Below are 27,631 nucleotides of genomic sequence, written 5' to 3'. Positions count from 1 at the left end.
GATCTTGGGTTATCAGATACAAGCAATACCAGAGATGGACCATTGTTGGGGGGCAAAGTATGTGAAGTGGCATCTTGTTGTGATCCAAAAAAAAGAAAGCTATTGTATGTTGCTGTTTTTAACTGGAGTCAGAAAGTGGATTAGCTTTAAGACAGGAAGAATAGGTGGGGAATGCCACCAGAAGCATGCTATTGGATTCATGCTTCCTACTTGCAAACATTTCATATGCATTTGATTGTCTACTAGGCAAACAGAATGCTGGATTAGATAAGCCATTGGTCTGATCTGATGCGGCTTCTCTTGTGCTCTTCATAGATCAGTTATTCTGTCAAGTAGCTCTGGAGTAGCTTGTGCTATATTATTACTCATGGTGAGTCATTTATGAGATGGTGGGATGGCTGTAAAAAGAGTGTGTACAATGGCCTAGCAATTGATAGAGAATCATGAAATTGATCATGCAGGTTGATCCCAGGGGCAAAATTCTGGTTTTTAAATCTTTTTTGCCAGTGAGGGAGTGCAGAACCTGGAGAAGAGGGAGAAGGCTTCTTTATCTTTGGCTAAATAAGTGGGATACATTTCTGTGATACAACAATTCTGAGCAAATTAGGAAGCTAATTGAAGGTAATAGGGAAGGTGTTGAATAATTCAAGAAGAGTAGCATTGTTACCCAATTTCCAACTGTTTTCCTGACTTGTTTCAATCTTTTTGCCAGTGAGTGAGTACAGAACCTGAAAAAGTGGGAGAAGACTTCTCTATATTTATGTGAAAGGTGGGCCTCATTACTTTGACACAACAATTCTGAGCAAGTTAGGAAGCTTACTGATAGTAATAGGGAAGCTGTTGAATAATTCAAGAAGGGTAAGTATTATTACCCTTTCCAGACTTCTTTCCTAATTTGGGCAGCAGGCTAGCTATGAAAGAGGGTAATTTTGGCAGTTATACCACTACCTGGCCAGTATCCATGATGGAAATCTGTCTGCCTGTGGTAGACGTGATCTGTAGGCTTACCCTCAACTCTTAAAATATTTTTATTTTATACTGTTGATGTTAGCAGTTCTTGTATATTCTTGTATATTTTCATTTGTCTTTTTGTCTTAAAAACAATCTGAAGATGCCAGCCACAGATGCTGCTGAAACGTCAGGAAGAAACTCTTCTAGAACATGGCCACATATCCCGAAAACTCCATGAAAAAAAAAACACCAATCTTTTCAATATCTGAAGTTCAGGAACTGAGGGAAAATCCTTTTAAAATAATTTTGTAATAATAATTTTCTCTCAAAAAAATGCACTTTGACACCACTAGCTGCCATGGCTCCATCCTACATACCGGTAATCCTGGAATTTGTACTTTTGTGAGGTGTGGAAAGAACTTGAAGGCACACAGCAACAAACAAACAGCAAAGCACTCTGTGGCAGAAGGCAAAATATCTCAGAAAACTACAAATCCCAGAATTCCATAGCATTGAGCTATGGCAGTTAAATCAATATCAAGCTCCATTAACACTGCAGTGTAGATTCAGCCTACCTTAAACAAAATCTGATGGGATTCCCATTCAAATGGCAAGACCAGTGCAAAAATAGGGTTGAGTTGCAGGTTCAATTTTTATCTGGATTCACAAACACCAGAAAAATAGTTTTTCCACCTTGTTGTTGTTGTCTACCTTCAAATTGTTTCTGACGTATGGTGACCCTAAGGCACCATAATTTGTTCAGAGAGGGGTTGCCATTGCCTTCCTCTGGGGCTGAGAGACTGTGACTTACCCACGATCCCACAGAGGGTTTCTATGGCTGAGCTGGGATCTGAACACTGGTCTCCAGAGTTGTAATCTAACACTCAAAGCACTATACCACACTGTCTCTTTGTTTTCACATATTACTTAGGCATATTAAGTAATAGCAATACTCCAGAATGGAGATTATGGGAGAGCATTGCAAGGATTTTAACTGAAGTCCAAATGAAGGGAATATGAAGGTTGCATTTGTACCATGGGTGAGAGATCTCCCATTTAATACCTGCGGCAGAGTGTACTGTGTTTTTTGTACATTAATTTTTGTTCACCTTTGTTCTCATAATGTACATGAAACACATACAGTGAAACTAATTGCTTCCCAACTCATGTGGAAAGTCAGTGGTTTTTTATAATGTTGTTTAAGTTTCTGTAACTTCAGTGAAGATTAAAGAAAGGTGCAATGTTATACACCAATTAACATACTTGCATTTTTGGCCCAGTTTTTTTAAAGCAAAGGTGATATCTTTATTGTCCAGGTGTTTTGAAATTTTTTTTCTCTTCACACTTCAAGTAATATGCTGTTTTTGATGAATAGTTAGCTTCTCTTTGTTGCTCCATTCTGTTAATGGATGAAATTTGCTCTGAGATAAGGCTGTATATCTTTTTAAAACCATAGAAGATAAAGAAGCTCCATGATGCTTTCAAAATGGTAATAGTCTTGGAATTGGCATTTTTGAAAGTAAAACAGGATTAAACCTTAATGATATATAAAGTAGATGGCTATAGAATGTGCAGGAGATACAGAGATGGTGATGGTGACTGATAGAATAAATGCTCTTAAGAAGGTGCTCACGAACTTTTGATCTGTGTGCTGCTACATCCTGTACAGGCACTGTTTTATATTGCTGCTGTGTTGTTTTTATTGGATTGTTGTGGTTGTTGTATTGTATTCTTATGTTGTAAACCGCCCTGATCTACGGAAGGGCGGTATATAAATAAAACTTTTATTTATTATTATTATAAAAGTTATTTTTCTGGCTTAAAACTCTAATAATTCTCTCGCTAATCAAAGGTAACTTTTCCAGATTAATCATACTCAATTCAAGTAGGAGTTCGAGTTGATGGAAGAATTGGTGGTTTATAAATACAAAAATATTTTGACTGGTGCCTTATAATTCTAGACTGTTCGCACATTATACTGAACACAGGTGTTGATTTCTCTTGTGTTAAGCTATTTATTGTATCCCTGTGGAAAGACATACTCATGTTCAGCTGGCTGTCTTCAACAATGCAGTCAAATAATTTTCTTTGACTAGCAATAGGGTAGGGCATTTTGGGTCTGTTTTCTTCATGAAAGTTTCCTGCTAATGTAGAGTTATAAAAAGCTTAGATAAGGAGACTGATATGTAATTTGAATATAATAGAAAAAATCTGTTCAGTGTGTTCCTTTTTTGAACTTGAGCTCTTTAGAACTGAAACTTAAACTTATATAGCTATCAACATTGCAAATATAAAAATATTTTTGAAAGAATTCTCACTATTCCAAGGGTTTCTAAGTGAAACGGATTATTTAAATCCATTTCAGTCTGGATTCAGGCCTGGCTATAGATGACATGGAAACTTGACAAGGTGAGTATGCCTCTGTTGGTTTCTCCAGAACTTTTGGTTGCTTTCAGTACCTTCAACCATAGTATCCTTCTGAGCAACCCCTCTGAAATGGGACTTGGGGGCACTGTTATGCAGTGGTTCTGGTTTTTCTTGGAGGGGCAAACTCAGAAGGTAGTGCTGGGGGAGCCTTGTTAACTCCCTGACCCACAGGGTTCTGTTCTATCCCCCATGTTATTTAATACCTATATAAAACTGCTGGGAAAGGTCATCCAAAGTTTTGAGGTGTGGAATCACCAGTATGCGAATGACACCCAACTTTATCTCTCCTGTTCATCCAATTCTAAAGAAGCTGTCTCCATGCTGAGGGAATGGATGATGGCAAACAAATTGAAAGTTGATCCAGATAAGACAGAGGTGCTCCTGATCAGTCAAAAGGTAGTATCAGGGAATAGGATATTTGCCTATGCTGGATGGAGTTACACTCCCCGTGAAATCTCAGGCTCACATCTTGGATGTTCTGCTGGACTCAGCTCTGAGCCTGGATGTCCAGGTTTCAGCAGTGGCCAGAGTGCCCTTCTATGGCTAGCCTGGACCCCTTCCTACTCTCCTTTTTGTTCAAGCAGACTCTTAATACATAAACTTTTGTATTTTTAAATTGAGTTATGTGGGGGAGGGAGACAGTATTCTGGAAGGTAAAGGGGCTGGAGAAAATGGTCAAACTGTCATAGAGGGAACAAGACGAACAGTGCAAGGAAGAAAGGCAAAAAACTTGCACAGACAGCATGTAAAGGGGACACACGGTCTAAGATGTCTCTACACTAATGCACAGAGCATGGGGAATAAGCAAGATGAACTTCAACTGCTAGCACAACAAAGCAAATATGATATAATAGGCCTCACTCAAACCTGGTGGGATGAGTCTCATGATTGGAATGTAGAAATAGAGAGGTATAACTTTTTCAAGAGAAACAGGCCAAACAGGAAAGGAGGAGGAATAGCCTTATATGTCAGGGACATTTACACCAGAGAAGAGATCCAGGACATCAATCCTGGAAGCCAGGTGGAGAGCATCTGGATAAAAATTAAAGGGGAGGGAAATAACAGGGATGTTATTGTGGGAGTCTACTACAGACCCCCAAGTCAGATGGAGGAATTGGCTGATGCCTTTCTAGAACAGATGACCACACATTAAGAAAGGAGAGATGTAGTAGTAATGAGTGACTTCAACTATATTGATATTTGCTGGAAGTCAAAATCAACCAAATCCTCACGGTCTAGCAAATTCCTCATTTGCCTTCGAGACACTTTCATTGTCCAAAAGGTGGAAGAGGCAACAAGGGGATCAGCTATTTTGGATCTGATCCTAACCAACAGGGATGACGTAGTTAATGGTGTGCAAATGGTGGGATCCTTAGGTGGGAGTGATCATGTACTCCTGGAGTTTGTTATACAGTGGAAAGGAGAAGCCAGACATAGTCTGAAACGCATTCTAGACTTTAGGAAAGCTGATTTTAGTAAACGTAGAGAAATACTCGGGGTGATCCCATAGTCAGGAATACTAAAAGAGAGGTGAGTTCAAGATGGATGGGAATTTCTCAAGGGGGAGATGCTGAAGGCACAATTTCAAGCAGTTCTAATGAGGAAGAAAAATGGGAGATGTCTCAAGAAACCAGGATGGATGACTAAGGAACTTTCAACTGAGCTAAGTTTTAAATGGAACATGTATAAGGAATGGAAAAATGGGGACATCACCAAAGAGAATTCAAACAAATAGCGAGCACATGTAGGGATAGTGAGAAAAGCTAAAGCACAGAATGAACTCAGGCTTGCTAGAGAGGATATGTCCGCAGCAAAAGGGAGAAGAAGGAAATGGTGGGGTCACTGCGTGGAGAAGATGACAAAATGCTAACAGGGGACAGAGAAAAGGCAGAATTACTCAACACCTTCTTTGCCTCAGTCTTCTCAGAAAAGGCAAAGGGTGCTCAACCTGAGGATAATGGATCAGAGGACAGAATAGGGGGATTTCAGCACAGAATAAGTAAAGAGATAGTACAGGAATACCTTGTTAATCTAAATGAATTTAAGTCTCCAGGACCAGATGAACTACATCCAAGGGTATTAAAAGAACTGGCAAATGTAATATTGGGGCCATTGGCAGTAATCTTTGAAAATTCCTGAAGAACAGGAGAAGTCCCAGCAAACTGGAGGAGGGCAAACGTTGTCCCCATCTTCAAAAAGGGGAAAAAAGAGGATCCCAACAATTATCGTCCAGTTAGTCTGACATCAATACCAGGAAAGATTCTAGAGCAGATCATTAAACAGAGAGTCTGTGAACATCTAGATGGCAATGCCATAATCACAAAAAGTCAACACAGGTTTCAGAGAAAGAAGTTATGCCAAACAAATCTGATCTCTTTCTTTGATAAAATTACCAGCTTGGTAGATGAAGGGAATGCTGTGAATATAGTATATCTTGATTTCAGTAAGGCTTTTGACAGGGTTCCTCATGACATTTTCCCAAACAATCTAGTGAAATGTGGGCTAGACAAGGTAACTGTTACATGGATTTGTAATTGGTTGACCGGCCGAACCCAAAGGGTGCTCAACAATGGCTCCTTTTCATCTTGGAGAGAAGTGACCCGTGGGGTCCCACAGGGCTCTGTCCTGGGCCCAGTGCTGTTCAAAATCTTTATCAATGACTTAGATGACAGAATTGGGGGTATAGCTATCAAATTTGCAGGTGACACCAAATTAGGAGGAGTTGCTAATACCCCTGAGGACAGGATCGAACTTCAGAATGACCTGAATAGATTAGAAAGCTGGGCCAACACTAACAAAATGAATTTCAACACGGAGAAATGTAAGATACTGCACTTAGGGCGGACAAATGAAATGAACAGTTATAAGATGGGCAACATCTGGCTGAACGAGACTACATGTGAAAGGGATCTAGGAGTCCAAGTAGACCACAAATTGAACAGGAGTCAACAGTGCGATTCATCATGTAACAAGGCCAATGCGATTTTAGGTTGCATCAATTAAAGTAAAGTGTCTAGATCAAGAGAAGTAATCGTGCCACTGTATTCTGCTCTGGTCAGGCCCCACCTGGAATACTGTGTCCAGTTCTGGGCACCACAATTCAAAAAGGACATTGAGAAACTGGAGCATGTCCAAAGGAGGGCGACCAAAATGGTGAAGGGTCTGGAAACCATGCCTTATGAGGAACGTCTTAGGAAGCTGGGGATGTTTAGCCTGGAGAAGAGAAGGTTAAGGGGTGATATGATAGCCCTGTTTAAATACTTGAAGGGATGTCATATTGAGGAGGGAGAAAACTTGTTTTCTGCTGCTCCAGAGAACAGGACCCGGAGCAATGGATGCAAGCTACAGGAAAGAGATTCCACCTCAACATTAGGAAGAATTTCCTAACAGTAAGGGCTGTCCAACAATGGAACAAACTCCCTTGGAGTGTAGTGGAATCTCCTTCCTTAGAGGTCTTTAAACAGAGGCTGGATGGCCATTGGGGATACTTTGATTTAGATTTCCTGCATGGCAGGGGGTTGGATTGTATGGCCCTTACGGTCTCTGCCAACTCTGATTCTATGATTCTAATTTTATTTTGGTGCTTTCTGCACCGCCATTTGGGACGTCCGGAGGACGTCCCATTTTAAAAAAGGGGCGTCTCTTATAGACGCCCCTGGGCCTAGTACGGACTCCGTCCGTACATGATGGCGCCAGCCCTTCTACATGGCCGGCGCCATCTTTGCGTATCGGACGCTGAGCGTCCGTACGCGTCGCGCCGCTTGTGATGTAGCGAGCGCACCCCTGGCGCCTCGCTACGTCGCAAACGCAACGGAAAAAGAAGCTCCATTTTGGAGCTTCTTTTTCGGTCCGCGCGGGAGTCGGGCCGTGTGAAGGCTCCGGCTCCCCCGCGGACCTACTGGCGGCGGCCTGTACCCCGCCTTTATTTTTGCAAGATGAGTTTAATTGTTTCTCATTTTTTATTTTAAATTTTAAACTGTTTTTATCTGCAAGCCACCTTGGGTATCTTTCCAGGAGACAGACGCCATAGATATATAAATAAATATATAAATAAGATAACTGTAGATATTACTCTTAGCAAAGACATGGTTCACGTTACATTTAGGGTGTTTTTAACTGAAATCCTATTAGTGTTTATTAAGAAGTAAATCCTGGTGAATTCAGTAGGACTTCTACCTAAAGAGGGAGTGGTTCCTACCTTCAGAAACAGCTGGGATAGAGGGGTGGAATAGAGGGGCTGGGAAGGTCTGTCAGTGTGTAGGAATGTGCACACAAACTTTACTACATACACAGAAGATGAGAATAGATCTACTTGAGAAAGGAGGTACCTTCTGTGAGGATGGATCTTCTTGGGAAGAGAAGAGCTTCTTCCATTAAGAAGGTCTAAACACAGTCATTTTGAACTAATCATGGGGATAAACTTTCTCATGAATACAAGTACAGGTAGTGTGTACAGACATTCAATCTAATATGAGAAAAGCCTTAAAAGATGCTTGGATTTGTCACAGAAAAGAACAGTTGTGTGTGTTATGTTGCTCAGCAGAATAAAGTGCATCCTTTAGTGCCCATAGTGAAAACCCTAGGCTTATTTACCATGTTTTTTAAAAAAAACTTCCTAACTTAATAATAACTTGTACCTTAAAAACTGTTGTGTTTATGCAGCATTCAGAAATAACTTGCTAGTAAATAAGTAATGTCTTGCAGATACCCTTGGGTACTGTACAGACCAAATGTTTGTTAGAAAAACTGTTGGGTTTTTTTTTTAGAAAGATAAAAGTGTTGGCTTCATATAAGCATGCACTTTGAATATATGTTTACATCAGATCACTAGATGCTTAGAGAATTAACTCCTTTGTTGTGTCACTGTTAAAAGCTGCTCAAGCTTTGACAGTCCACAAGGGTAGTATCTTGTAAAATCAATTGATATTAATGCCGTTCCACCTTGCTTTTCTTCCTGCAGACTAAAATACATTATTATTAAATAGTGTTCAGAGGAGAAACAGAGAGCCATTTACAATGTGTAGATGACAATTAAACTATACAGATGAAGACAAACTTATTGAACTTTGCCTAGAACCAAATATTGACAGCTGTCTTTCAATATCCACTGCTTAACTAATTTTATAAGATCTAAGCCAGTAATCACTGGTGACCTCCAAATAGTTCTTATGAGAAGTCTCCTTTTCTGTTTACTTGTAAATGCTGAGAAAAGGTGCCTCAATGGTTAGTTGAACTTTAGGTTCCCAGGCCCCAGTGTAGCACACCCTGATTTTTGAGCGACTAGGATAATTTCTCCAAGTATGGCAAACCAAAAGGTCTAGAAAAAAGTAATCAATAATTGATTACTTTTTCCTAAACCTTTCTGTTTGCCATACTGTTCTGTTTTTGGTTTAGGCCAACACTTCATTGTTTTGATCATTTCCCCCAAAGAACTGTGTCTGATGCTGAAGGAATTATTTGTACCACCATTTTATGAGCACCTATACTTTGGCTGCTTATAGAGTGATAAATTGATCTTCGATTTAATTTGATTTGCCAGTAGCCACCCTGGATATATTCTTCAGTAATCTTAACAAGACAATGTGATGGCGTTAAATGAGGAAGAATTCTCATGAGTAAACTCAGGGAGCCCTGGTGACACAGTGGTTAAAAGCTGGTACTGCAGTCACTCGCTCACAGCGACAAAGTTTTGAGTCAGATTACAGCAAGGGGCTCCAGGGTCGACTCAGCCTGGTAGCTTTCCAAAGTCGCTAAAATGAGTACCCAGCTTGTTGGGGGTAGGGTTGCCATCCCTGGGGACCTCCAAACCGGGAAAAATGTAGGACAAGGTTTAAAAATGTAGGACTTTTTTTAAAAAAAAATTTCTGGCCAGGAAATTTAAAAAAAAGGTCCTACATTTTTAAACCTTGTCCAAGGCCTCGCTGGGGCCTGGGGGAGAGGGGTTGGAGGAGGAGAGTGGCGCGGGCACGCAGGGAGGCGCTGCCTCCAGCTTCGCCTCCTGCGCCCCAGGCAGGCCTTGCTGCCCTCCTCTTCCTCCCCGCCTCCCCGAGGAAGAGGAGGAGGGCAGCGAGGCCTGCCTGGGGCACAGCAACCCAGGCTGCAACCGGGGGGCTCCCGGTTTTGGAGCTGCACCCTTGCCGGGATGGGCTCAGGGCCCCCAAAATCGGGAAATTCCCGGTTGCAGCCAGGTTATGGCAAACCTAGTTGGGGGCAATTGGCTTACACGTTGTAAACTGCTTAGAGACTGTTTAGTTCAGTATGAAGCAGTATAAAAATGTAGCTGCTATTGCTGAATAAATAACTTCCAGCATCCTGACTTCTGTGTGGAGTAAACAGTTATGGTAGCATAACTAAAATGTAGGAACTGAAATTCTCACAACACACACACATGAAGATTCTAGACACCTTACATTTGGAGGACCTTATTTTTTATTAGTACTATTGTTCTGCCTTTTATTGCTATTTGTAAATTGAAATGGAGGAGAAGTGGCATTTTAAAGCATTAAACTTGAATTTGGAGGCCTGGTGGATTATGTAAAAAATCACTAGTTCCCAAACTTTGGTGCTTCAGGTGTTTTGGACTCCCAGGAGCTTACTCAGTTTGGCCCACAGTCACAAATTCTGGGAGCTGAAGTCCTAAACATCAAGAGGATCAAAGTTTGGGAATCACTGTTGTAGATGGTCACTGAGATTTAACAAACATAAAGGTTTGTGCTCACCTAACAGGAATTTTGTCCTCTTCTCCCCCCTCAAATAGTTTTAAATTATATACTGTATTTGAGGTGCCCTTATGATGGTTATGTAGTTCAAGAAGTGCAAGTCTAAAGTTTTCTTGGACATACATAGTCAGGTGGATGGTTTGTTGGCTCTTGGTCTTAGGTTATTAGTTATGTGCTAGCCATTAAATCTCTCTCGGTGCTATTCTGAGTAGTTTGGCTGCTTCCACATTTGGATTCCATGTTCTCCAACTCTATTGATTTGCCAGTGACTATTCTGATTAATCTTCTGCTGTCCTATTTCTTCAGCTGCTTTTAAAATGTTCCAATTTTTATTCCTCCTCACACTCCCTTTGTTATTGCTTTAATTCAGTTGCTGCAAACTAAGTTCAAAGTGCAAAAGTAGTTTCTTATTGTTATGTGATCTCTTAACATTGAAGCATGTTGTCACTAAATCACATTTTTGTACTGTGTGAGTCTGATGAGAGAGAGTTGATAAAGTGGTATCAGTGGCATTTTCACAATGGTTGTGAAACAGATCTCTAGCTCTTTTTGTGTCCGTTTGTTAATGCAACCAAATAGAGAAGTCAAGGATGTATCAGAGGAATCATAAATGGTCAAGCTAACATTTGTCTTTATTTTGTAATCAACAGTTTCTGTAGTTTTGCAGTAAGTGCTAAATTACAGTTGTAACCAGTTTTTCACAGTACCTCATAAAGTACCCCTCTTGTCCCTCCTTTTTTCAGCAATTGCCTAGATATTTGATGCTGGCTGCCATTTAAGAATCTGAAATATTAGCTATGTTGGAGGCTCTCATCCAGACACTGGATCCTGGCTCACTACAATTTGAGATATTTCTTCTGTCACCCTCAGTATGAAATTAGTTTCAGCCTTCAAAGCAAATGTGAAATTAGGAATCATGAAAACTGAAACAAACAAACAAACAAAACCACAGAGAATTTAGACTCATTGCATGAGCTTCCTCTTTCATGATTTTTCACCCTAGAAAAATTCCAGACCTCTGTTGTCAAGATAAAACTTGTAGCAACTGCCCAATACCTGAATGTTTTTTCACTTATTGTTGGAATTGTAAGGAACTTGAGCAGTGTTAACAGTCTTGCTTTAGCTGCTTTTTACCTTTGCTTTTGAGTGGATTCCCCTCCCCCCACCGTTTATGGCAGATAGAGATTGCATGTGCCTAGGAAATTTATGTGTTTATCATTCCTTCTTCCTATAAAAGTCAACACTTGTTAAACTTGTGTTATTTTATATCCATGCACATCTGTTGTGATAGTTACGAATTTCTTGAGAACAAAGAGCAGTGCAATTTTTATAAGTTCATGTTCTGAGTTCTAGCTTAGGCTATTATCAGAAATACTAACTTGAAATTCTAAACTCTTTGTAAGAGTAAGTGTTACTTCTCTCAAATATTGAGTATAGGAGTGGTATATGGCTGCTTGGATTGGCAGCCTGCTTGTTTATGCCTCTGCCAACTAAATAACTGCTGACTTCTGTTTTCATTACTCTCTCCCTTGCCTACTGAGAGAAGGTGTTAAGAAATTGGTCAAGGTTAATTACCCTGTTGTAGCTTCCCTTAAGCTTTTGTCTGTACACTAAATTTATTGCAGTATAGCTAGACAAATTTTATCCTTCGTCTTTGAAACTTGACCTCTCTTCGCTAGGAAAATGTAGCATTCCGAGTAAGGTCATCCAAAATCATATTTGCAGTAATGACTTGAAGAGCCAGTTGTCTGCACATCTTACATATCTCTTCCATCTCAAAATAGTGGTGTGGCTTCCCTCATCTGTGCAGTCAACCATCATATAAAGAGGGAACTATTCTTCAGTTTTCAAATGTAACTGTTTTCATTCTATGGCATGGTTTAGAGCAGTGGTTCTAAACCTTCCTAATGCCATGACCTTTCAATACAGTTCCTCATGTTGTGATGACCCCCTCCCCCAAATAGAGGAGTGGTGTATCAGTTCCTAAGACCATCAGAAATATGTGTTTTCCGATGGTCTTAGGCAACCCCTGTGAAAGGGTCCTATGTGTCCTATATATCCTATGTGTTCTTGTTTCAAAAATGTCCACAAATGTGCTTAACATTTTTGATGAATGTGGATGTTTCTTTTTCATAGAATCATAAAGTTGGAAGAGACCCCAAGGGCCATCCAGTCCAACCCCCTGCCATGCAGGAAATCACAATCAGAGCACCCCCAACAGATGGCCATCCAGCCTCTGTTTAAAGACTCTAAAGAAGGAGAATCCACCACAATCTCAAAGGGAGTGTGTTCCACAACAGCTCTTACTGTCAGGAAGTTCCTCCTAATGTTAGGTGGAATCTTTTTTCCTGTAACTTGCATCCATTGTTCCGTGTTCTAGTCTCTGAAGCAGCAGAAAACAAGCTTGTTCCATCTTCAATATGACATCTCTTCAAATATTTAAACAGGGCTATCATATCACCTATTAACCTTTTCTTCAGATTAAACATACTCAGCTCTCTAAATCTCTCATAGGGCATGGTTTCCATACCCTTTTCTTGATGTATTTCCACCTGCTTCTATGTTTAATTGTATTAGATTTTGTGTTAATTGTATCAGATTTATTTTAAGTGGCCTTCAGTTCCATGGATGAGGGTGACAGAGCAAAGGGATATAAATTTAATAAATAAATTTAATAAATGTTGTTACACTTTGCGCAAATTAGGAGGTAACAAATGGCATACAGTTTCAGTCTTTGTACTATAAAGTACTGTATGTTGTCACCATGTCAGAAGTTTTGGCTACAGAGAATAGTTCCAGGGTTCCTTTTTCTACTGAAGCGCAGATACACACTTATAGAATTCTTTCTATAGAGCTCTATAAAGGCATGCTGCCCCCTTACCAACCAAGAATGTGCCCACTGGATTGCGGTCGCACACAGCTCCAGAACACTACTAATGATGAACAAGTTGTCTTTAAGGAAATCTTTTCATTACTGACTTCCTTACATCTTTCCAGCAATCATTGCTTCATATATTTGTAGTTAAAACTTAGACATGGAGGCTTTCTATTTGGAAATTCTCATTTAGATATTAGGCCTCAATTATTGTTATTTATTTTTTGGATTTGGTACCTTGTATTTTTATTAGCCAGTATGCTGTGGTATGTACTTTGGAGTATATTTGTTGTACTGTATCTTTATTATTTATCAGAAGGTTATATGACATTGTAACTGTAACTTTATATCGTTTTGTTTTATGATTGGGAGGGGGTGTGGCGAAGGGGGCTTGTTTAATTGTATTCGACATTTATTTTCATGTATGTTCTCAGATGTTGAAACCCGCCTTGATTCTTCGTGAAAAGGCGGGCTATAGATAAATCATTATTACTTGAATTTGATATTGGCAGATGTACCCAACAGTCTTCCTGGTGTTAATTTCCTTGTTTCTTTCCTGTGACAGCTACCTGTTTTCTGTGAGTTGGTTGAGCTACTTGTCACAGACAGAGCTCTTTAAAGCTTGATCTTCTATCCCTCACTGATGTGCTTTGACTCACTCAGGTTTGGCTTGACAAGTTAATGTATTTTCAGGCTTGTGTCTATGTAGTACAGGTTGCGTATCCCTTATCCAGAATTTCTGAATCTGAAACTTTTTTCATGGGTGGCTGAGATAATGGCACCTTTGCTTTCTGATAGTTCAGTATACACATGCTTTGTTTCATGCACAACATTATTGAAAAATGTTATATAAAATTAGCTTCTGGTATGATATAAAGTGTATATGAAACATAAATGAATTTTGTGTTTATACTTGGATCTGATCTCCAAGATATCTAATTAAATGTATATATGCAAATACAGGTGTTCCAAAATCCAAAACACTTCTTGTCCCAAGTAGTTTTAATAAGGGAGAGTTAACCTGTATAGGAATGGATAATGACATCAGCATATCTTCTCATGGTGTTCCAGATCAGCTGTTTCTTTTAAGCCTTGAGAAGGGCAATGCAGGTCAGACTGTAGTACTTAGAAAATGGGGTCATGCCTGCAGATATTATTGTCTTCTGGGATGTTTATAGAGATACCAGTTTGAAGTGAAAACAAAAAAAGTATTGCAGGCAACCTCTGAGTACATTGCAGATTGTAGTGGTTTTCAGGTTGTATGCGTTACACAGTTCAAATGACTAATTTTCCTGAGTGTAGGATTTGATCTAGAATATGTAAAAATAGTGTTACCAGTAATTGGAAATATAACTTATCTTGCAAGTTCAGGTGGCTTCTGTGGGAAGAAGGGAAACATAAGGGCCCTTCTGTGCTCACATCCCATTATATACAGTGGCATATTAAAATGGTGTTCCTTTTATAAAGTAGCAAAATCAACATACATTTCCACTTAGATCATGGTCAAAGTACTGTTGCATGGAAATCCTTATTCTCATACAATCTTTTGGTGGGTGAATATATATTTCTTTAATACAATATTAGGTGAACCTAGTACAGAGTCAATACAGCTAAATTCAACTTCAGAATAAGGTTTATACCGAAAGAATAAAAAATAAAAAGATAAGAAATGAGATTTCTTGACAGAGCCAATAAATGGCCATTTCAAGTTAGCTTTTGTATGAAACCAGTTTAGTTATATAGAGGATTGGTATAGAGTAGCTCTGTAATCAACAGGGTTTTTTGTTTTGTTTTGTTTTTTTGATCCAGGACTTTTCTTTGGTCCATATTTGTGCCTTTTCTAATTCTCTCCCCTCCCATGTTATATACAGTCAGTCCTTCATATCCACAGATTCAACCATCCATGGCTTGAAAATATTTTTTAAAATTCCAATATGCAAACCTTGATTTTGCTATTTTAATAAGGGACACGGTTTTACTATGCTATTGTACTTAATGTTACTTGAGTAGTCATGAATTTTGGTATCTTGGGGGGTCCTGGATCCAAACCACAGTGGATACTAAGGGCCTATTGTATTTATTTCTTTACTTTATCCTTTATATCTGTTTTCCTTATTTCCCCTTTGCTTTCAGTTTTTCCTATTTTTTTCTCTTTAAAAAATCTAAACATAAAAATGGTCATCTGTCGAGGATGCTTTGATTGTGATTTCCTGCATGGCAGGGGGTTGGACTGAATGGCTCTTGTGATCTCTTCCAACTATGATTCTGTGTTGAAATGTAAGCCATTTGTGTGACTAGACTTACTTGTTAAAGACTGGAGGACCAGAGTACATTATGCTGCCGTGCTAACAAGAATATTATTTACTAAGCTTTTCTAAGCTTTCCTTCCATGGAAATGTTATAGGGAAAATTTTTAGATTTTTAAGAATCTGTGTAGTAAATGTTTAGGTGCCAGTATCAGTTTACTTGATTGACACTGGTTTAGCACAGTTTTTCATATACTTTATTAGGTGACTTACCAGTACTTGAAATTCAGGTCCATAGTTCAGATCATTTCTTCAACTTTAATGGGCTGGACAGGGTGGAGCACACCTCAAGCCAGATTCATTAACTTGAAGTATTTTCCATTGAGGTAGTAGATTCTGTCACACCCTGTATGGAAACAGAGTTAGAAAACTGTTTCTTCCAAGCTTTTTCATAATTTATTACAACTCAGATGTATTAAAATTTGCTATGTAGGTATAAATACAAAATATTAATTTGCATTTATGATGGCATGCACAAATAAATGTTACTTGCCAGTTGCGATGTCTTGCTTTACTTTCCAGGCAAGGCACTATAGATGTATGACTAAGTTCTTTACCATTGGTGAATGCACATTGTATAAACTGTAAAAATAGTATTGACCTTTCAGCATTTTAATGACATCGTTTCTCATTTCCATTGCTCTTTATAACAAAGAAGCTGAACAGAGATTTGTGATGAATCTTCAAGAACTGTTTAATTATATACAAATTGTTGGTAGAATGGAGGCATATCTGAAGTTTTGTCATTAGGAGGTAGCTGAGTGAATAGAGACAATACCAAACCTACTCCCTTAACATTTTGGTTGTATTCTTTGTTTCAAAATTGCTAAAATAACTCCCCCCCCCTTTTCTGTTTTAGGGTAATATCAAGTACTATAATATTCAGGCACAGCAAGGGGAAAAAAAGAAGCCCTTCATTGAATGAGGAGTCCATTGCTTCAGTAACTGTTTTCTTCAGTAGTGGGTCTTTGAATGAGGATGACAATGGAAGAGATGAAGAATGAAGCAGAGACCACTTCTATGGTTTCCATGCCTCTCTATGCAGTTATGTATCCTGTTTTTAATGAGGTAATTACCTTCTAATTGATTTTCTGTGCATTACAGTATTTGAGAAATGGGAGATGGTTTTCAATGTCAAATAACATTGATATATTATTGTCAACATCAAAAAACAGTAATATATTATTTGTAGTAATATAGTTCAGTTTTCTTCCAGGTTTCAAACTGCCCTAATGAGTCCTACTCACAAACTTGGCATGGGGGACTATTTCCATGAAAGTTATATTTATAGCCCTAACTATTTGTTAGTGTCTCTTTATTCCTTAATCCTAACCATTTTGGGGTTAGAATGGCTCAGAATTGTAAACACTCAAGATACTTTCCATTACAGTGGTACCTCGGGATACGAAATACCCAGGTTACGAAATTTTCGGGATACGAAAAAATCCCATAGGAAAACATTGTTCCGGGTTACGAATGTTTTTTCGGGTTACGAAAAAACTTTTGGTGCTTTTTTCGGCTTTTTCGCACGGAATCGCGGCTTTTCCCCATTAGCGCCTATGGCAATTCGGCTTACGAAGGCTTTTCGGGTTACGAACGGTGCCACGGAACGAATTAATTTCGTAACCCGAGGCACCACTGTATTATGCAGGATCCTGTAAAAGCAGTAGAGTTTACTTAGTGTCCCTGATATTGGCAATGATGGAGTAAAACCCAGAAAGCAGTCAATATAGTTCTGCAGAAATGAAGTCTGTTGAACATTGTGGATCCTGTGTGGGAGAGAGGGAGAGAGAGAGTGTGTCTGTGTATTTGAATGGGAAGCTAAAACTTTTATTTGTAAACATATGAAGGAAATAAAAGGGATGCTGTGGCTCAGCTGGTTAAGACACTGACTCTGTTGAATGGAAGATCAGCAAGTTGGCAGTTCGAGGCCCGGGTGCTGCATGATGGGGTGAGCTCCCATCACTAGTTCTAGCTTCTGCCAGCCTAGCAGTTTGAAAGCATGCAAATGCAAGTAGATAAATAGGTACCACTTTGGTGGGAAGATAAACAGCATTCTGTGCAATCATACTGGCCACTTGATCACAGAGTAATCTCTGACAATGCTGGCTCTTTGGTTTATTAATGGAGATGAGCACAGCCCCCTATGGTTGGACATGATTTGACAACCTTGGGAATGGGGAATACCATTACCTTTATGAATACCTTTACCTTTGTAACAGTTTTTAAAACTCTTCCTTGCAGCTAGAACGGGTAAATCTGTCTGCAGCTCAGACACTGAGAGCAGCTTTTATTAAGGTAAGAATTATTGAAATTGTTTTTTTTTAAGCACTAAAATGTTTTTAAAAATTATTTAAGCTGCACACCAGGTGTACAAACCAGAGTTAGATGGTTATGGTCTGTTGTGAATTCTGTCCCTGAATCTATCATTATTGATTCATATTTCCTCTCCTCCTCAGGGACCCCAAACAAAATTCTTGTTCATCTGCTCCACCATCAGCAAGTATCTATTTCACCAGTATCTGTTTCTGCCAGTATCTGAACAAGAGGCTGTCTGCTATAGATCCATAGTTCTGCAGCAGAATATTTGTTCAGTTAGAGATTCTTATTAAATCCCTGTTAGCTTTGGTAGGAGTTGGGAATACAGTAATTCCTTCTATAACTTCTTTTTGAGTTGCCCAGTGGAGTAGACTGTACTGTTCCAGAGGGCCTGAAATGTATTAGGACATTTGTATGTTTATAAATCTCTTAGCTAATTTCTTCTTAATGACCAGGAAAGAAATGTCAGTAGTAAGTCACATTTACATAGTCGATACATTCTGAATGCATCCTAGTGTATGTGTATCCCATATTTCTCTTCCAGTCCCATTCATTGTGGCAGAGATGTATCTCTGCTTTTCAAATAGTGACACTACTCTTTCTCTCCACCCTTTTTTCTGTAATATTTCAATCTTTTTTGTTTGTTGCCCTCAGTCCTTTGTCATTTCTCTTATCCACTACAGCATTATTTCACCATGTAGAGAGACCAAAGAGGATTACTCTAGTGTCCTTTCTTCTATTTAGTCTTCATTCTGACTTCTATAACTAAGCCCATGAATTATAAAACAACATTTAGTACATATGTTTGGATAAATTCAGCTAGATAAATCCAGGCCTCAGAAGGAGAGAAGAACTGCTGGACCTGATCCCCTTCCCCACCACCATTCCCTTTTCCTTTTGTGTCGTCTCTTTTTAGATTGTAAGCCTGAAGGCAGGGAACTGTCTAATTAAAATAATAATTGTAAGCCGCTCTGAGAGCCTTTAGGACTGAAAGGCAGGGTATAAATACCGTAAATAAATAAAAAATAATAGATAATAATAGATAGTTATGGGCAAGGTACAGGTCCACACAACCCTTGGAACTTTTGCTGTCATCCTTATGGGTATTGAAGTCACCCAACCTGTTTCTAAATCTCTGCCACTGGTAAGGTGAATCACCACCATGTGTCTTTTTTTCCCTGTGAATTATGTACTTTTGATCTTGTCAAACAACTGCTTGACTTAGAGGATATGTTCTTTCCCTGGCTAGGTGACTTGCTGGCTATCTGGAGTGGTTTCTGAATTGTGCTTCCTGCTTCTATTATAATTTCTGCTTTAAATGGTCAGCATGCAAAAAGGTCTATGGGCCTGGAGATCAGAATTCACACACTCAGCCCCATGCAAACCCTTTAGGGTCACAGTGAGTTGGAAATGATTTGAAGGTACATAACAACAACATGCAAAAGGAAAGTTTAAACCTCCATGTCTCCATATGGTGAGAGTGGATGAATGTGTGTCAGAGTATGAGGGTGCAAGAGGGAAGGCTGAGCATATATGTGTGCATATGCAGTTCCATTCCTATCACTTCATCTGGCCCCAAAGAGCAAAAGGGTTGTCTCCACTGTTCTAGGTAAAATGTACCCAAAGAAACCCAGTAATTGGGCAATTTGTGGTTAAAAAATAGTTTTAAATATTTCAGGGAAAGGAAAGGTAAAAAAAAGGATGCCTGAGGAAGAGACAGTTTATATTGAATAATGGGAATATTAATCTAGGAAGTCCAGTATACAGTGGACCCTTGCCTTACGTGGGGATCCATTCTGGACACACACACCCCGGCATAAGGCAAATTCCGCCTATGCTGGAGCCCCATTCACTTGAATGGGGCTCGTGCATGTGGTGACATGACTGCGCATGCGTGCCATGGGCGCACGCCCCCCTCATCTGAATAGGACGCGCTGCCCCTTGCACCCCGCGCACTGCCCGCAGCTTGAGCGCATAAGCTCAAAGCTGTGTATAGTGTGCCACACGTATAATGCAGGTGCACTGTATGCTCTCAAACTTAATGGTTTGGTTTTTTGCCTTTATACAGTAGACATTTCATCATTCGTCATACACAGCCATAAAAAGTCTCATTAATTGCTAAAAGCATGCTTGTCATGAAACGTGGGGCTGTAGTGGAAGTGGGGATTTAGTCACCTTATTCTCTGGAATATGGGCCATAAGATGAAATAGGTTCTTTGTGCCCATGGGTCAGGAAGCAGCACCTTACAAAGCCAACAAAATCAATACGATGCTGTGTCTGTGTAGGCATGAGGCTTTACTGTATAAAAGAGCTGTGCAGGTAGGGAGAACCTGAAGGCATCTCTTGGTATTTCTCTTCTCATTCAGTAGTGCAAGAAATAGTCTGTTTCTTGAGCCTTGATATGCTGGAGCATCAGGTGCCAAGCATCCCAGGAAATCATTGTTGGCCATTACTAATCATGGAGAGTTGGATTCTACCATGTGGTTTGTAGTAATCTATTAACTGGCACATTCAAATTGAAATTCTATGTTGAAAAATAACAGTGTGGAATGTGGAAGTTTTTCCCAATGTGTAAATGAGAGAAATTAGATTGGACACAAACACTTGGAACATTCATCTTAAAAACCTCAGTGAAATCTTTGTCCACATTTTGTCTAGTCTTTACTGCAGTAGTCAGTACATTGTTAGTACATTGTGTTATCCTCTCCCTAAAAAGCTGGAAAATGAATACTGTAAAAACACTCTAAGGAATGTGTAAGACTTAATATGATATGGGAAACAGGAAAATAGAGGTTTTGTAGGCCCTTTGGCATTCTGTTGAGCATATTATGTTATGTTTGTGTCACAAGATACACAACAGCTGTTGAAAAAATAATTTTGGTGTATTCTAAAGTTAAGTAAAATTTTTGAAGGTGTATTGAATTTCAATGTATAGTTTTAAGGTTATAAGAGATTGATCTCAAACATATAAATTTATTCCTTTAATTTTGGTTAGCATGAGATAGGAAAAAAGATTTTTTATGATGCATTGAAATGAGTGCAGAACAGAAATGAATGAAATAGCTTCTTGGAGAAATTTACAGATAAAAATATTGATGTAGTCCAAGAAATATGAGTCTATCTTTGCAGGGGAAGAAAGCAGTGCAGAACTGATTATGAACCTTTTCTGCTTGGTTAGCCTTTAAAAGTATAATCTTGAATTTACATCTTGTAACTGTTCTTGGATATGTTCGTTGTTGGCTTTTTACTGATTTCAAGATATCTGTCTGTGTGCTAAATAAACAAACTTCTTTGAAATGCAGGCTGAAAAGGAAAACCCAGGTCTCACACAAGACATCATCATAAAAATTTTGGAGAAAAAAAGTGTTGAAGTAAACTTTACTGAGTCCCTTCTACGCATGGCTGCTGATGATGTAGAAGGTATTTCTTCCTTATAGCCTTTCTCAAGAATGGGCAAAGTGTGGACTATGAGTTGCATACAGCTCCCCAAGGCTATTTTTGTGGTCTGGAGGGTGGGGATGAATTTTATTTTATTTTATTTGCTCTCAAATGATCCTAAATGGCCTTTACAGTTTATGGGGACATTTTTTTTATCACATGGGGTGTCTTGATCCATTTTAGGCCCAAGAGAAGCCATTTCTAAAAAGAGAAGGTAACCTCTCCCCCATTCCAGAAAAAATGGGATCTCTTGGGCATAAAAGAGTTGAGGGAGGCTAAAATGTGGTATAAATCCCCTCATGGTCACAGAGAGCATGGGGGGGGGAATTATTTGCAGGTTATAAGGTGAGGGGTGTGGCCCTCCAAGGTATACTGTGGGCTTATGTAGCCTGCTACCCTCCAACCTTCCAAACTTGGTTTTCTACCTCAAGTTTATATATTTGCTTGCTGGTACCTTTTAATATTTTTTAAAGACAAAATATTTCTGTTGGTGATTTGTTTGTGCCTCTAAAACTGAATTTCTTGGTGGTAATAGCCAAGAAAACTGTACATTTACTATAAAAATAGCTGTACAAGCATTTCTAAGTTGTAAATGCTTTATGCTTTGCTATGAATTTTATATGTATTATCCTACTAGAGAGGCCCCTTCCCCACCACCACTCCCTTTGTGTCGTGTCTTTTTAGATTGTAAGCCTGAGGGCAGGGAACCGTCCAATTAAAAAGACTTTATGTACAGCGCTGTGTAAATTTACATTGCTTTATAAATAAAGGTTAATAATAATAATAATAATAATAATAATAATAATAATAATAATTCTGATACTTCCAGTATCCTGGTGGCTAGAAGAAAGTGGCAGGTAAAAGCCAGATTCCTCTCCTTCTTATCAAAGTCTAAGAGAATGTATTATAAAACATTGTTTTCCACTTTATATCAAGATCATACCATATATAGTGGTACCTCGGGATACGAAATACCCAGGTTACGAATTTTTCGGGATACGAAAAAATCCCATAGGGATTTATTGTTTCGGGTTACGAAAGTTTTTTCGGGTTACGAAAAAACTCCGGCGCTGTTTTAAATGGAGCCGCGGCAGAGCCGCGGCTTTTTTCCCCATTAGCGCCTATGGCAATTCGGCTTACGAAGGTTTTTCGGGTTACGAAATTAGCCGCGGAACGAATTAATTTCGTAACCCGAGGCACCACTGTATAAGACCACTCAGTGCATCAAATCTACATATCTGCCTTGATAATGGGATGCATGGAAACTGAATCTTTCACTGCCACTTCTTCCTGTTGGTCCCCCAAATTTTTGTCTTAATGGAATATGGTCCACTTGAATTGCAAGAACTGTGGTAGTGGGGAGAAACAAACACATAAATTGCTCTGTCCAACTATATCAGTAAGGCTGCATCTACACTGTAAAAATAATGCAGTTTAATGACACTTTAACTGCCATGGCTCAATGCTGTGGAATTCTGGAATTTCTGGTTTGGTGATGTAGCCAAGAGTCTTTCTGGGGGATTTTACATAGCTCAATTTACTGGGTCGGCTGTAAGGATCCTCGAGACTGTTTCCCTTATATATACCGAGAGAAAGGGGTTCAAAGGAATATTGCAGAGGCAAAATTCTCTGAATGAAGTATGTCTTTTATTAAGGGGGGAAATCACACAACAATCCACATTCACTCACATGTGCATGCCAGGACCAAGGAAATCAGGAGTTAGCTTGGAACAACTGGAGGCTGAACTAATGGTGATTCTTACACAAGCTGGGGCTTGACTCCAGATCAAATTGTGAGGGGGTGGTGTGGGATATAGCCATTCAGGTGAGCAGAGGGAGGAGGGAGCAGAGGGACCAGTACCAGGACTGGTCAGAGTTCACAGTGACAGAGTGTCCCGGTGCCTTCCAACTAGCCCACTGACAAAGAACTTTGGGGATCTTTCATAAGCAAAAACTAGCCTGAAGGCAAAGGTACGTATTTGTCCTATATCAAAGGGAATCAAATCTACATTGTAAAATTGCTTGGTCTGCCAACGTCCGGGTTGTAAATCAGCCTTATCGGGCTTGTTTGGCAAAACATCTTGCTTCAATTGCCTGTCTTACTGGCTTTGAAGGGGTTAAGGTTTCACATTTGCAACTCCCAGACTATTCTGTGTGGTGTGTATATGGGGTGGCGTGGACATGCTCCCATGCTTTGGGGATCATGGCTGCCCAGAGTACAGCGTCCGTTTGGGGCCATAGGGAAAACACACACATACCAAAATTCAGATTTCAGCTTAGTAGTGAGATATTTAGCTTCTGTCAGAGAGCTCTGGTGCAACAACAAACTACAAATCCCATCCTTAGGATGGAGCCATGACAATTAAAGTATTACTTCTGCAGTACAAATGCATCCTAAGACACTTCAGTAAAAGTGGATCCTGAAACTTTAGAACAGTTTTCAGAAGCTGTACAGGCTGGTCAAGAATGAAGAGGGCAATGAGAGTCAGCTTCCATAGGCAGGTATCAGTATTGTGTACAATGAGTATAGAAGTCAATTTAAACCCACATTCCATCTCATAAAGTCTCTTCCCTGGTACTCACAAGTGGCTTATATACCTAGAGTGCTACTTGTTTTTCCTACTTTGATTAGTTGCCTAGTTAAGCGTCTTCAAACAGTTCAGTACTTGGCATGTGAACTTTAGTTACATACACTGTCCTTTCCCTATAAGTAAGAGTGGTGGAGTAAGCTTATAGTTCAGTCATTGCCTGCCACTTTTGCTGAATTTGGTTTGGTTAACATTTTCATCAAACATTTGCAGCCATTTAAAACTTGGGATAAATAACCAGTTAATTTATTTTCTTCCCTCAGAGTATATGATTGAAAGGCCAGAGCCAGAATTCCAAGACTTAAATGAAAAGGCACGAGCACTTAAACAAATTCTCAGTAAGATTCCAGATGAGATAAATGACAGAGTGAGATTTCTTCAGACAATCAAGTAAGTGCTAATGTCTAATATTTTCCTGATCAAAGTAAAGGCTTTGTCATAAAATGTGAATTTTAAATTATCTGCTTGCCATTTATTTGTAGTGTACCTGTAGTACTTTGTTTAATTACCATTTTTACTTTCTTCTAGGGTGACTTGGAAGATGCTGATTCATAACATTTGCTTTAGTATTGAGTGGTCAGCTTTTGTTCTGCGCTGCAGAGCATTGTGCTTGTAGTTTCAGCAGCTAAAAAAAACATTTGTTACAGATGGCCATTCTGTCTAGTTTGCTAAAATATTTTATTTGTAGTAGTACTCTCAGCAAGCATGGGCTGAGATCCTACTTTTCCTAGCATAGTCTTAAGAATTCCGCATGTAAAATTTGGCTATGGCTTATTGCTCACCACCACCGTCGCCTGGACTTAAAGGTAGTCCTCCTAGTTGGCCAGTCCATGACTGGTGGAGCATCAAAAGGCAGAGATCCTAGAAGTATCTGACTATGCCCAGAAGCCAGATGCAGACAGATGGCATCTTCTGCTGAGATCTCCTAGATTCTCAGTAGATTATGTCATTGATCTTTACCTGATTCTGGCTACAAGGCATAACCAAGCAGTTCCCTGATCCCTTGTGTTCTCCACTAGTCACTGCATGACCATCTCAACAAATTTCTGAGGTCCTGGGGTGGCTTTGCTTATTACAGATGTGGAAGGAAATACTGTCTTCCATAACAAAACAAGCCATACAGAAAGATAAAGTGGACTTAAGTTTGCATACATTACTAAGAAGATGCTGGTTGTAGTGTGTTAAGAGCACAGTAAAGTAAAAAGATGGGTCTCCTCTTACCATGTGGATAAGAGGGAGTTTCAGTATGTTCATAGTTTTCTCAGATTTTTGCTGTGAAGAACAGCTCTTAGAAGATTTCTATTGCTGCTAGGACCCAGACATGTGGTTGATGTCACAGTAGGATTGGGCCTTTGATTCAACAGTGGATTGTTTTTTTAGCTTGGGACTTGAAGCAGCTAAGGTCTGCTAATCACTTAATCTGTCAGATATTGTCAGTTGACCTCCTGTTACTTAATTAGTCAAATGCTCCAAGAAGTCAAGTGACAGTATACTGTTTTAAATTCTTCATGGGATCATCTAATAGCAATTGCAGTGGGTCTTCCTTTAACTCATTAAAGTCTGGGAAGTAAATCATTTCTGCGTTCCTCATTTAAGAACAGATGTCCTTTGTCCATTAACTTGTTCCTCTCCTCAAATATTGTCCTCTTTTCTTCTAATTAAACAACATGGCCTGTTTCTTTTTCCTGGTCATATGCTTAACTGCAGGCATATTTAAAGGGAAAAACATGGTTTAAGAAAAAAACATGAATCAGACACATTGTCAATTCCTATACAGTGTGCCTGTGCTTTACGCGGGCTTACCATATGCAGACTCAGGGTCACGATGGCAAGCTCTAGAAGAATGAATGGTGTGTGCGTTGCACCACATGTGGGGGTGCACCCCCATTAAAATAAATGGGGCTTGAGCTTATGTGTTTTTTGCCCATACGCAGGGAGGGGTGGTCTGGAACGGATCCCCCATGTATAGGAAGGGCCCATTGTATAGGATTGTTGACTTGCTATAACCTTTACCCCACAGTGGTGGCATTTGTACCCATTGCTTACCCACCTCTGAATTACACTGTCAATGATTCTTTTACAGTGTGCCCTTGGCTTACGTGGGAGATCCGTTCCGGATTCCCCCCCCCCCCCATGTAAGCCAAAAATGCATATGCTTGAGCCCCATTCACTTGAATGGGGCTCATGCACGTGGTGATGTCGCAGCGGCGCACACGCACCAGTGGCGCATGCCCCAATCATTTGAATGGGACACGCTGCCCCTTGCAATCCACCGCCCCTGCGCGGCTCTACGCAGGCTTGAGCATATTCTGAAATCCGTGTATGATGCAGGCACACTGTATTAATTTATAGGGTTCTTGGGAATTAATTAGTTCAGAGAGAATATGCATTTTCAGCCCTACTTTATTCTTCTCAATTCAATTGGGATACATCTTTAGATACTTGTTTCTTCAGTCATTTCCCTCTTTGCTATTTCAGCCAAGTTCAAACCTAAGTGTACTACCTTGATGCTATAGCAAGGCCCTGTTTATGTTTGGGAGTCACTGAGATGTTAGCAGCACACAGAGATCCAAACCTGGAAATGCAGAACAAGATTAGGAATTCTGCAACCTTCCAGATGTTAATTGTTTGTAACTTCCAGCATTTTCCACCATTGTGAAGTTGAAGGCTTTCATGGCCAGCATCCATAGTTTTCCACCATTATTTGTACTGGCTGGGGCTGCTGAGAATAGCAGTCCAATATCATCTGAATAATATATAGTTCCTACTGCTGATCTAGAGTTCTGCTTCTCAGATGTGGTGGACCAGCAGTTTTTCTCTCATGAGCCAGAAATTGAACCACATTTGTGCCCAATGGCTACAACTGTTTCTTTCTTTCTTGGAAACTTAATGAACCAGGAGCTGATAATTTGTTGACTGCATTGGTAGCCCTGGTCATCTCTAGTTCTGTTATAGCATTGGGTCTGGTTAACAAAATGTCCTGAAACGCCTTGTGGTAGGTCTTCCCTTACCACATTATAATCCCAGTGTTTGTGTGTCTTTGGATTCAGTGTGGTAGCTAAGATGGCTGCACTCTTAACTCTTGCATGTCACGCCAATAGTTAAAACATGGAAATCTGAGAATGTTAAACATTGTAGAATTATCTTTGTCTTCTGACCTCTCTTAATCCAACATAATGCTGTTAGTTTTGTTATAGAGTCAGCTGTCGGTATCCATGGACTTGCCATCCACAAATTCAGACATCTGTGGGTGGCAAGCCCCTGTTTTCCCCAATGGTAGAGTGTGCACATGGCCATACCACCATTAGGGGCAGCCCCATTGTCCCCGGTGGCGGCACGTGCACACCGTCATTAGGGACAAGTACTGTTATCCTTAATGGTGGTGCAGCAGTGTACACGTACTGCCACTGGGGCCAACGGGGGCTGTTCCTAATGGTGGCATGGCCTCCTTCACATGCTGCCATTGAAGTCCTGAACTTGAGCATCCGTGGATACAGAAGGCTGAGATTGTACAGTGTGCCCACTTCATACGTGGGCACTTTTTATATGGCTTTCAGCTTATGCTGAAAGCCACGCCACTGGGGTTGCAATGGCACGTGCGCCACCCCGCACATCATGCATGAACCCCATTATTTTCAATGGGGCTTGAGCATGCGCACTATTTGCCTTATGCAGAGGGGTCCGGAACAGACCCCCCATGTAAGGCAAGGGTGCACTATATTGTGACCTTTATCCTGCCAAAGTAGAACTACAGTGGTACCTCGGGATACGAAATACCCAGGTTACGAAATTTTCGGGATACGAAAAAATCCCATAGGGAATCATTGTTCCGGGTTACGAATGTTTTTTCGGGATACGAAGAAAAATTTTGGTGCTTTTTTCGGCTTTTTCGCACGAAACGCGGCTTTTCCCCATTAGCGCCTATGGCAATTCGGCTTACGAAGGCTTTTCGGGTTACGAAAGCGGCCGCGGAACGAATTAATTTCGTAACCCGAGGCACCACTGTA

At 39.9% G+C, this 27,631-nt stretch overlaps 1 protein-coding gene across 3 annotated transcripts in view; it reads left to right on the top strand.

Moving 5' to 3' along the window:
• PDCD10 (programmed cell death 10) overlaps nucleotides 1-27,631 on the top strand; it is a 42,993-nt gene that overhangs the window by 6,758 nt on the left and 8,604 nt on the right. For all 3 annotated transcript variants that reach the window (XM_042459918.1, XM_042459917.1, XM_042459919.1), the window contains exons 2-5: nucleotides 16,138-16,346; nucleotides 17,523-17,576; nucleotides 20,901-21,018; nucleotides 23,888-24,014. In XM_042459918.1, coding sequence (XP_042315852.1) covers nucleotides 16,251-16,346; nucleotides 17,523-17,576; nucleotides 20,901-21,018; nucleotides 23,888-24,014 — 395 coding nt within the window. In that variant the 5' untranslated portion in view covers nucleotides 16,138-16,250. The remainder of the gene's footprint in view (nucleotides 1-16,137; nucleotides 16,347-17,522; nucleotides 17,577-20,900; nucleotides 21,019-23,887; nucleotides 24,015-27,631) is intronic.

This window comes from Sceloporus undulatus, chromosome 3 (assembly GCF_019175285.1).
Source record: "Sceloporus undulatus isolate JIND9_A2432 ecotype Alabama chromosome 3, SceUnd_v1.1, whole genome shotgun sequence".
NCBI classification, from domain to species: Eukaryota; Metazoa; Chordata; class Lepidosauria; order Squamata; family Phrynosomatidae; genus Sceloporus; species Sceloporus undulatus.
The sequence above is the reverse complement of the archived record's forward strand: the minus strand, read 5'-3'. Positions and strand labels throughout refer to the sequence as shown.